The sequence below is a fragment of the Canis lupus genome, chromosome 25 (assembly GCF_003254725.2).
Source record: "Canis lupus dingo isolate Sandy chromosome 25, ASM325472v2, whole genome shotgun sequence".
Taxonomy (NCBI): domain Eukaryota; kingdom Metazoa; phylum Chordata; class Mammalia; order Carnivora; family Canidae; genus Canis; species Canis lupus.
Genome location: NC_064267.1, coordinates 9,167,501 through 9,179,148, shown reverse-complemented (window position 1 = coordinate 9,179,148; position 11,648 = coordinate 9,167,501). Strand labels below are relative to the sequence as shown.

Genomic DNA, 11,648 nt, shown 5'->3' with positions numbered 1-11,648 from the left:
TGCTGGCCCTAGAGTATAGCAGGTGCTCCATAAACATTTGTGGAAGTAAACTAAAGGCTTGGGCTCAAATTCCTACCAATCACTTATCAGCTAGATGCTCCCATCCATTTCTTTGGTTTTAGCTCCTGTCTTTGAGCTAATTGGTTTCAAATGTCAATTTTTAGCCTCATCTTCTATCCAAAACTCCAGACCCAGCTAATAAGCTGTCTTCTGCACTTTTGCACTTGGATGTCCCATAAATGGCTCAAAATCTATACCATCTTTGTAGGTACCCCAGTGAGAGACTAAATGTCTCACTCTACTCCTTTGTCTTTCTCTTCCCTCTTCCATTTTTTGCTCATAAAGTCCTGCTGGATTTTAGTTCAGAAATGTCCCCAATTCATCCTGTCATCTCCATTGCCATAGCTGCTGTGTGAATTAGTTCAGACTCTCATTATATCTTACCTGGATTGTTACATCAGTCTCCTACCTAGTTTCTTTGCCTTCAATCTTCCTGTTTTAAAACCCCTTCTATGAGACCATAATCAAAGGTGTCTATCCAAGACCAGGCATAATTATACCACTTCCTTCCTTCAAAACCTTCAAAGGCTCCACATTGCCTTAAGGATCTAAATTCTTAGACAACTCGGAGAGCCTATCATAATATGGCTCCAACTTCCCTTTTTGGCCTCATCTTCTATAAAACTGACCCCTCTCACCCTTGTCTGTTTTAGCCATACAGAATTCCCATTCTTCCCCCAATAAACCATACTTTCTCTCTTTGCATAGGTCAGTCCAGGATCTTCTCTCCCAACTTCTTGTCCATGGTGCTCCTTCACCTGGAAGCTCCTATTCTGTATTCAAAGTCCAACCCACTTGTCCCCTCTTCTGAAAACCCTTCCTGGGGCCTCCCAACCACTCCCTTGACCCTGCTCTCGCAGTACTTAGTGGATATTTCTATTATAGCACTCATCTTGATCTCTTTGGGGGCAAGGATGAATGTCTCACTGGAGTGTGATAGGTCTACACCTGGTGCCATATCTGTCCCTGTGAACACAACCCCAGCCTCTGAGTATTGCCTAGAGCCTCAGCCACTCCACACCTCTCCTCTGGGCAGTGCTCCTCAGATTTCACTTTGTGAGAGAACCCCCACCCCCACCCCCGGGGGCTTATTTCATGGGCACATTCCCCCTTCCTTCCCACAAAATATTGGTTCAGTAGTAGTCAATGCATCTTGGGTGATTGTTCAGAGACAGTCAGCAATGGGAATTGATCGTGGGGCAAATGGACCTGGGTCTGGAGAAGGGAGCGAATGGAGTTCATTTATATTCTGGGATTGCCAAAAGATATGACAGGAAGGCTCTTCATTCAACTTGATTAAACCTATGCGGGGGTCCATGCCAGGTGTGCATGAAGACGAATTAAAAATATTTTCTAAGTTCTAGTCAACTTTCAGGATCTAGTTCAGTGTCCTAAATTACAATACTTCAGGAAGCCACCCCAGCTTCCCAAAACTGGGCTGACTTGTACCCCCATAAGTTCAAGGTTGTCCTCAGCAGGGCTTTGTATTCCGTGCATGGCAACTGCTGAAATGTTGTGTACCATCTGTAACCACAGGGTAAGTTAGGTGGAGACAGGGCTTGTGCTTATTCATCCTAGTACGCCCAGAATTTACCTATTGTGGGGCTCCTAGTGGGTGTTTCGGAAACAGTTGTTTAATTGAGTGAAGCAGTCCTTTCGTACCTCGGGCGACCCAGCACATTCAGTCAGTGTGTTCACAGAATGAGCACGTAGCCAGCCCTCCAACATCTACAGACTGACTCAACCAGCAGATTCCGGGCCTCTGCGGAGGCCGAGGTGGAGGCGGTGGAGGAGGCGGGAGTGCCCACGGCTCTGCGCCCCGGGGCCTGTGGTCCACGTGCCGGAGGAGCTAGCCGAGGCAAAGAGACACAACGCACGGCGGACTCCGGGAGGCTTTCCGGAAAAGTGACGCGAAGATCAGTGGACTTGCCACATGAAAAGGGATCCAGGGGGAGGAAATCAGTGAGCGGAGCAACAAGGCAGGGTATGGTGTGGAGGAAAAAAGAAGAAAGTTAAGAACAAGCTGGGAGACGGTGGTGGGTAAGGGACGCCTCCGCGGGCCGCCTGGGAGCGGAGGTCAGAGGTGGGCACCGCCCGCGCACCCCTGGGCGCCGTCGGGGAGGGCGCGGGGAGGGGCGCCCGTCCCGGCCATCGTCCGCGGGGGTGCGGGTCCTGCTCCCGCCTGCCCCGAGCCCCGGCCCCGGTGGTGTCGGCCAGGCGGGGGCGGGCCGGCCCGGGGCGTGGAGCCGCGGGCCCGAGGGGGATGAGTAACCCTCGGCGGGCGGCGAGCAGGCGCGGCGCCCCGGAGCGTGCCAAGTCCCAGCCCGGAGCGCGCGGGGCCCGGAGCGTCCGGGGTCGCGCCCGAGGCCGGGGAGGGGCGGGCGGCCGCACCCGCGGCGGATAAAAGGGCGGCGCGGCGCGGGACCCGCTTTCTCCGCGCCGGGCCGGGCGTGCGGCGCTGCTGGCGGGCGGGCCTGACGCGGGAGCGGGCGGCGGGCGGCGGGGCATGGCGGGGGCGGCGGGGGCGGCGGGGGCGGCGGGGGCGGCGGGGGTGGCGTGCGCGCCGGCCGCGCGGCCCAGCCTGACCTCCATTTCGTCGGGGGAGCTGCGCAGCCTGTGGACGTGCGACTGCGAGCTGGCCCTGCTGCCGCTGGCACAGCTGCTGCGCCTGCAGCCCGGCGCCTTCCAGCTGCGCGGCGACCAGCTCGTGGTGCCCGGCCCCGGGGGCCCCGCGGCGGCGCGCGGCGGCTTCAACGTCTTCGGCGATGGCCGCGTGCGCCTCGACGGGCAGCTCTACCGCCTCAGCAGCTACATCAAGAGGTGGGTGGCCTCGCCGGGTCCCCGCGGAGGCCTCCACCAGGCTGTCGTGCCGGGGACCCGGGCTGGCCCTGCTTCCCGCCACCCCTCCCCTGGGGGACCCCCCTCTTTCGTGCCACTTCTAGGTTCGCCTCATTGCAAAGGTCACCTGAGGGTGCATGGCTCCTCCAGCCCTGGCCTTTTCCGCCCTCTGCATGACATCTTGCAGCTGCCGCTTGAAGCCGCCCGGGAGGGCATCAGGGCAGGCGCGTGGCGTAGGGCTGGGTGGGGAGCTTAACTGGGGGGTGATTTTCCCTTTCTGGCTCCTTAACTGGGTCAGATGAGCTCAAATCGGGACACACCCTTCAGGGGATGTTTGCAGAGGAGAGATTCATGCCCTGGCTTTGGATTTGTGGGGAGGGGAGAGGATGCTCAATTCTGGGTATTATTGGCCTGATCCAGTGAGGAGACTCAGTGAAAAAGCGTGCAAAGGTTCAAAGTTTCCCATCTTCGGCCTGCCTTTGTTTTCAAAAAATAGAGAAATAAAAACCATGCCTGAGAAACAAACAAAGCCCCGTGAAATCCAACCCGGGGCCATGTGGGCTGTGATGTGGGCAGGTAAGTTCTGGGAAATAGGTGCAATGAGTGTAGCTTCCAGGATTCTTGCACAGAGCTGGGCCCAAACCTCATTTGATGGCGAGTGCCCAGGATATGCTTAGCTGTTGTGGCCAAAGTGTCTGAGGCACTTCGTAGCAAACTTGCGGCCAGCAGGCTGTAGTCCATCTGAAGCAGGCTTTGATCATCACGGGATGAAGCAAGAGGAAGCTTCATGCTTGATTTTACACGGTCTCATGCCTTCCAGAGGTCACCTTGTACTTGTGTGTGGAGGGGGGGTGTCTTATACTTGTGCTGCCGAACAGTGTCGGGAAATGGACAGCGCAGTGTAGAGTTTGAATCAGAGATGAGTAAGCTGGCCAGCTAGGAGGATATAAAGCCTTTGCTACTGGGAAAGACAGCAGCACTGTGGTATCCTGTAAGTGGGATGGAGCCAAGGAGGGCAAGCAAACAAAATGAGATATTTAAAATGCCTTCTTCAAAGCTGCTTTTCCACAGAGAGAGAGAGAGTGAGGGCTTCCAATGCCTGAAAAACCATTCTGCAGCAAGAATTTCTTCCTTTTTCAGTGGATTGAATATTCTAACCCGCATCAGGGGACGATGGGAGGAACGGAGTTAGAAATCATTATTTGTGAAGATTTTTTTTTAAAAGAAAAGGGAACCATTGTATTTGAGAACAGAGTATGAAAAATTCAAATGTCCAGGATTAATTGAAGCCATAGGTTAGGCTTTTGACAGAGCCAGCTTCCTCAATCTTAGCAACCAGTGCAGCAGAATTTAGAATGATGTCGAAGTCTGGTCATTAAACTCTTGCTTTGAACACCTCCTACACAAAAGACTATTAAATAGCAGTGGTCCCCTGGCAGTGAAGAGTCCAAAATAAACAATGACCGGGTGACACACAGCAGAATGCAGTGAGGATGCAACCACAAGGTTCTCATTGTCAAAGCAATTGAGCGAGGGCCTTTGGACCCTGGGACATAGCGAGGAACATCTGAGAATAATTGGGGTGGTAGAAGGAATGATCTGTCTTTCTCTCAGGGGACGTGCTGTGGCATGTGGGAAGTAGGCTTTTATAGGTGTGTGTGCAGTCCTGAAGGATGAACCTGATCTAGATGGAGAGAGCATTCTAGAAAAGAAGGGAAGCCTGGGTTGTGGGCAACAGTGAGAGGTTTTTGTCTTCATGTATCAGAAAGTGGGCACGTAGTCAGAATGCAGACATCAGAGTTGCCTCTCAGATCTGCCAAATTTACCCAGCTGTCTTTGGCTTTGGGGATAACATCCAGCTTCCTCTCTCAGAACATTACTCCAAAGCAGTGATTCATTCGCTTGGATCAATGAGAGCCAGGGTGCATATTTATTTTCTGCATCTATGCCCAATTCAACATTACTGCCGCGGTCCTGCTGGACAGCAGTTTTGGCCAACAGGGCATAGTACTCTATTTCAGACTTCCTCGAGATTGGGCAGTTGTTGAGGATGACCAGTTCTGCTTTGCCTTGTAAAACATCACCATCAGCTTGAACTCCAGCACGTACTTCCCACTTTTCATGTCCAGTTAGGACCTAGAGTTGATGGACTCCAGCAACTTTTTCATCTTTTCTGCGGCTACCGCTTTCCTACTTTAGGTGTGGGATGGCCTCCTACCAAGAACAGCTGTCAAGATAGCCAGGGCATGAGAAAGGCAAGTAATGATTCTTAATCATTTTAGACTACAGAGCTTTTCAGAATTTATGTAGGCCATCTCTCCCAGAGGCGTATGTATGTGCTGACGTTGCTAACTGTCCAGGTAGTTTATGAGTGAGCTATTTGGATCCAGCTTGAGGATCCTTGTTCAATTAATTAATTTAGTTCTTTTTTTTTTTTTCATTCAACAATTATTTCTTGGTGTGGGTAAGCTTACAGTGTAAACAGGATTTCCTTTTTGCGGCCTCAAAAAATGTGTGCTGTGTCTTTCATGAGGTCCTTTCCTCAGGAAAAGGCTTAGGGCTGTTGCCCCTGACATTCATATGATTCACTCATTCAGACAATAAGAGGATGATGGGAGGATGGTTTAAGTTATGCTGATATGTCTTCTGATAATTTAACATTTTGGAAATTCATCTCTATTAAATAAACCTAAGGGAACCTGTGGTGGCCGGGAAGTTTAGGGATGGCCACCAGGGCTATAGAGCTCCTGGGAGCCTTCTTGAAAAGTTTGTCCTAACTTGGGGAGAGTGAATGGCAAGATCTTTATCGTTCCTTTTTTCTTTCAAGCTCATAATTTCCATCTGTGTCACAAACAAAACCTATATGGAACACCCGGTGTAAATAACTGATAACGCACACACGTTTTTCCCTGTGATGCGATACAGCCGCTTAGTGAGATGTAGTGGCATGTGCTTGGCAAACAGGTGCACCAGCCTTCTTTTCAGGGGTCCCCTGAGCACGACGGAGGCAGTTGGGGTGATAAACACAAGTACACCATAATAGTGGTGCCAGCTCCTGTTTACTCGAGTACCAAGAATGGCACAAAGTATTCCACAGCTGTTACTTCACAAGAGCTCACAAAGTTGGCACTTGTGGTATTTCCCTTCTTTTTATAGGTGAGGAAATTAGGACTCAGAGAGATTAAATAACTTACCTAAGCAAGATGCTGGTGAGTAGTAGTGGTAGAACCAGGTCTTCTGTGTGGCCTTGGCTAACTGTAGGCCTATGCTTGCAGCCAGCTGCCTCGAGGCTGAAAGGATTCTGGCTTAGTATAGACAGCGGGGGCTTTCTCACACTTCTCCCAAATCAACACCTAAATACCTGGAATTACAGCAGACAGAAGGCATCTTACATATTCAGGTGAAAGGGGAGGGTAAATCCAGTGGCCTTGAGGAAGCCACCAAAAGCAGAGGTGTGAGCTGCTCCTTCCCATATCCTACCCAGCTGTTAGCTGGTGACAGGGACACCTGCCAGGAGCTCAGTCACCCAGGGCAGGGGGTGCAGGGGGCCATGGGGAGACACAGGGGGCAGGTGAGGAGGAGTCAGGGCTGGAGCCTGGGGAGGCTTTGCTCCCACCCACCAGGGGAAGTGTTGGGCTATGTCTGCTGACCCCTAGCTCACCTTTCTGAGGTGACCCTGATTGCTGATGGGAGATAGAGAAGCAATTGCAGCCCCATTTGCAATGTGTAATACTGGGTGGCTCCCATCCAGTCCTTGTGACTGGTCCCCTGCCTTGATCCTGGTGTCTGAGTCTCAGATCTGGTGACCTGCCTGGGACAGCAGCCCCTTACTGGGACGTGTAACAATAACGGTGAAGTAATCATCATTTACGTGTGGAGCTATGGTGTGCATGAGATGCAGCCTAGAGTTAGTGTGGAGCAGCATGGGTGCCGGGACCAGACTGCCTTGGTTTGAATTCTAGTCCTATCGCTTACTAGCTGAGGGCTTCGGGAGATTTCTTAATCTCCGTGACTCCGTATCCTCTGTGTATAATGGAAATAATAACATCAACAACCTTACAGGGTTCTTGTTCAGAATTCAAATTTATAAGGTCCTTAAAGCAGTTACTGGCACGAATGAATCACTTGACAAATGTTAGCCTATAATATTATTAAGCAGCCCCGTAAGCCAAGTGGCTCACACACATGATTTAATCTGTTAGCCAGCCACCTGATGAGGTACCTTTTGTTAGCCAGATTTTACAGGTGTGGAATTTAATCTCAGCAAAACCAAAAAAAGCTCGCTGAGGTCACAGAGATAGAAACGTAACCCAGATCTGATGATTCAAAAGCCACGTGCCATTACTGCCTTCTTTCTTCAGGAGCCTTGCTCTGGACTTCGAGCCATTCCTTACCCTCAGCTCACCTGGTCCTTGCCAAATGCCCGCCTGCAGGCCCCAATGCAGCCACTTGACAGTCCCCAAGGCTTGGCTAACCCATGACGTGACTTCTGCTGGGGACGCCTCCCTCTGGCTTTGGCCCACTCAGTGATGGGACATTTGGCCCAACAGAACAATTCCTCTTGTCTGTCTCAGCTCAGTAAATGGTTCTAACTCCAGACCCCTCCTGTCTTGCTCTTTCTTATTTAAATAACTGGAGCTGGAACACATGAAGGCAGAGAGCTATGCATTTCTCTGGCATTTGCACGTTTGAATCATTAACTAGTTTGTAAGCCTCTTAATGGCAGGGAAGGACCATGTCTTAGATCAGTGCTTCTCAAACTTGAAATAAGCATGCAGGTCCCCTGGGGATCTTATTAAAACACAGTTTTTAAGTTGAATAAAACTGAGGGAAGCCCAGGACTCAGCAGTTTTACCAGTTCCTAGGTGATACCAATTCTGATAGTCCAGTGACCATGCTTTGAGCAACAAGGTTTTGCCTATCATTTTATATCGAAGTGGTGCATTTTCTAGTGTCTTTCTAATAGAGTAGATGCTTCTTGAAAGCAAGACTATTTCTTTTTGCTTTTTTTATGTCCCTGGAGCTCAGCGCCTATGCTTAGTGCTTATGAGTAAATGTATGCTTGAACGTATCGTTTCTGCCCCATGACCCAGGGTGGCAGTGGGGGTGGGGGCATGTACTGAGCATCAATAATGAATGAGTGAATGAATGAGTAGATAAACATGTGTGTCCTTGATTCCAGTCACCAGACAGTAGAGTGAGAAATCAGAAAATTTTGTTTAATTTCCCTCAAGTAGGGGCAGAGGGAAGAGAGGAAGTGAAAGAAAAGGAACCATCTGACAGCTCAGGCTGAGGCCTCACATAAAGCTGTCAAGTTAACACTGGAAACACAGCAGGGCCATCCTGCTCGCTCCCAAGGGCAGAATGCTTTTGCTTACTGTCACAGCAAAGGATTATGAGCTATAAGCAATTTCTGGACCTTCTATGCAAGGACAGTTTTCTATGTGTTCCTCTTTTTTTCTGTGCTCCACGCTCCGTATTTTTTTAAATCAACACACACACACAGACACGTAAGCACACACACACCCTCAAATGGAAGCTATAGGTTTACATTCTTATTTGCTCTGAGCATTAAATCACCAGAGCCAAGGGAAATTTGGGGCAACTTTTCAAGAATTGTGCCAGAAAGGATGTGAAACCTAAAGGAACCTCCAGAGAAAGTTAGGCATCTCAGAGGGGAATGATCTCTCAGCCACTCTAGATTTGCTAGAAGCAAAAATATAGTGTTCTTTCTTGGTCTCCTATTCCAGGTATCACCTCATTAAGCTTTGCTTTAGCCTTCCACACTGAAAAATGGAGGAAAGAAATTGGAGCAAGGACGGAGAAACTCTTGCTCGTGTATTTTTCAGATGCTCATGTTGTCTTTTTTCCTGGTCACTCACATGAACACAGTCCTGATTGTGTTTTGCAAGTTTATAGAACTTCACCGTATGGCCAGCAGAGTTGGCCAGGTTTGAATATACTAACCATGTTTGTTGAACATCTACTATGGGCTCAAGAACATATGTCTCTATTACTTGCACTGCATTGAGTCCTCTCACAGGAGATATTGTTATTATCCCTTCTACAGATGAGGGCACAGGTTCAGATGGGTTAAGTAACTCACTCAAGGTCACAGTGAGCTGTGGCTCTGCAGTTGAGTTCATACAGCCAGTCAATTAGGGAGTGAATTATATCTTCTTATTTCGAATCACTATGCATTGTGTCACACTGTATCTGCCTTTCAATCTTTGGTTTGAAGCCAGAGTTTCAGCCTAGAAGCATCGTGAGGCCAGGGTAAAAGCAATGAAGAAATGAGAGTTTAAAAGAGCTCTCTTAAACCCTTTGCTTTTCATCCTTAATAACTTCGGCAAATATAATAAACATCCAGCACACAAGAAGCAGTACTTGCTTTAGTAATTCAGAAATATGCGTGATTAAAGATGAAATAACTAGTCCCTAATGTCATCTAGTAAGGTTCATCTTAAAACAAAACCAATGATTCAATGTCAGATACTTAAATACCTGTGAGACTTCACAACAGGTCCTCAGTCTTTTTGTATTTTAGTGACTTACATATACAAATTTTTTAACAGTGAATTCCAAAGAATGCTCATGTTTATTAATTTCACTGGAATTTCCAGGTGTTAAACAATTGTACTGGGAAGCTGGGAATGATGAATTAGGAAGGTATTTCTTATTTGTGACCTGGTTTAAATAGAGAGTTCATTAAGTAGGGATCTTGCCACAATCTCTTGTCTGTAAATTCTGTTACGGAGATCTTGTATAAATAGCATTTTCACACATCTGTGGCATCCTGATAACTGACATGCTCTGTGGCGATGTTTACAGCCCCGTTAAGATCCTAAAAGTGCCTCTGAATCATCAAAGAAAGATTAAATTATGTCGAGCATAGTTATAATATTCAGGGCATCTTATTAAATTCAGACTCCGAAAAGGATGACTCATGTATAGGCTATATATTAAACTAATTGTGTGACTATCTGGAAGCCCCTCGCCACCCCTGGCCTGATATCCCTACTCTGATCATGAGAAACAACAGCTCTTGGAGCCTCAAAGCATTCCACAAAACCTGCCACAGAATTCTGGGGAAAACTGATTATTTTCCCAACCAGTGGTTGTTGTTAAATTGAGATTTTCATCTTTTCCTATAAGCTGTGGATTCATCAGAATAAAATCGATGGTCCCTCTGATTGGATGTTGATTGGTCTCACAGGCAGAGGCAAGTACTGCGCTGTCATTTGCAACATCAGAATAGTAATTGGAATGGCAGATTTTCCAGACAGGCTGTACACCAATGCTGTGTGTGCACCCTAGAGAATGACACTCAGACCATGGATATTGAGAGAGCAGAGGAGTCAGCCTGAGGAAAATGTGAAATGTTTAAGTGACTATAAATTAACTCCATGGTGAACAAGGCAGGAGAATAGGAAAATCTGCCTTGGATGGGACACAGGTGGTACCTGACTCTGCCCCAGCATCATGCATCTATCTTGTTGGTGTTTACTGCATTCCGACTCATCCTTTTCTTCTTCCATGGCTATAAGACTTTTCTTCCTTTTTTCTTCCTCTGTGCCTCTCCCCGTACCCCCTGCTACCACAGACCTCACTGGTTCTATGCGGCCTCTCCCGGGCCACTCTTGTCTGCCCGTGCGAGGTCCTGGACAGTTGAAGAGATGTGATGGCAGAGGGGCTGGGGGGACACAGGGAACCCCTGTGCTGCCACCTTCTACCCCAGCCCCATTTCACAGGCCCTGAGCCCCTCCACTGTGATAAAGCATGTTTGGTGCCTACCTGGTGCCCAGCCCATAATCAGGGCCCAGCGAATGCTGTTGAATGAATGAATGAATGGGAGCAAATAAACTCCAAGCATGATGATCCTCTTTCTCCTCCCTTCTCTTTTGCTTCCTTTCTTCAGCGCCTTTTGGCAGGTGGCCAGTTAGGACAAAAAGGAACAGGAACGTTCTCTCCCTGCTGATGTGGAACATGAGGGCTAGTCCCCTTCAGGTGTCCCACCTCTCCCCATTCTCACTGGGCCCTGTGCTCTTAGGTGAGGATGAGGGCAGGAGCGGGACGTCAGAAGAACCATACAGAATCCCTGGTCCGCATTGTCTTCTACAGTCCGTTTCCTTGTTATCTCTGCTGGTCCCCCCCAACCCTTCTTCCCAACACCTGCCCTCCTCACCTCACCCCTGAACATGAACAACCGCATCCCCTGCCCTCCTCTGAATACACCAGCCCTGTATCCCCTTCCCCACCCCAGGACGAGCCCCCTGACCACCCCCAGTGCCCCTGGCGTGGGAGGCAGAGGCTATATTAAAAGCCTGGTGAAAGACAAGGCAGGACGTGTTTTTGAGGCCCCACCAGGGGTCAGGTTTTAAAAGCTCTCGAAATCAGGTCTGACAATCCCCGAGAAAAGATAATGATACAGATTACTAAGAAACCAAGCTGGGAGACAGACAAGCCGAAGCTGTGGTTTTCTGCCTCGGAGGGGTACATAGTCTCCCACGTGCTCCCGCCCCACGCCGGGGTCCGGGTCTTGTTTGCTGGGCCCTCTGAGCGGGTCGTGGGAAGTGGGACGGGGCGGGAGAGAGGCCTGTGTGGTCACAGCTCCCTGCAGCAGGGCTCCCTCCAAGGCTGTGATTTTCATGTCAGGCACGGGGCAGATAACAAACCAGAAAGCAACTCTTGAGCTGTCTCTGCCCGTGACTAGATGTAAGAAGCAAACACACCACAGCACAGCGAAACAG

General features: G+C 49.3%; 1 protein-coding gene across 1 annotated transcript in view; it reads left to right on the top strand.

Annotated features, from left to right (window-relative positions):
* Nucleotides 1-2,593: 2,593 nt before the first annotated feature.
* Nucleotides 2,594-11,648, top strand: part of MEDAG (mesenteric estrogen dependent adipogenesis) — a gene marked incomplete at its 5' end in the record, with an annotated part of 17,613 nt that continues 8,558 nt past the window's right edge. Inside the window, one exon of the mRNA XM_025463836.3 lies at nt 2,594-2,880. Within this exon, the coding sequence (XP_025319621.1) occupies nt 2,594-2,880 (287 nt within the window). The remainder of the gene's footprint in view (nt 2,881-11,648) is intronic.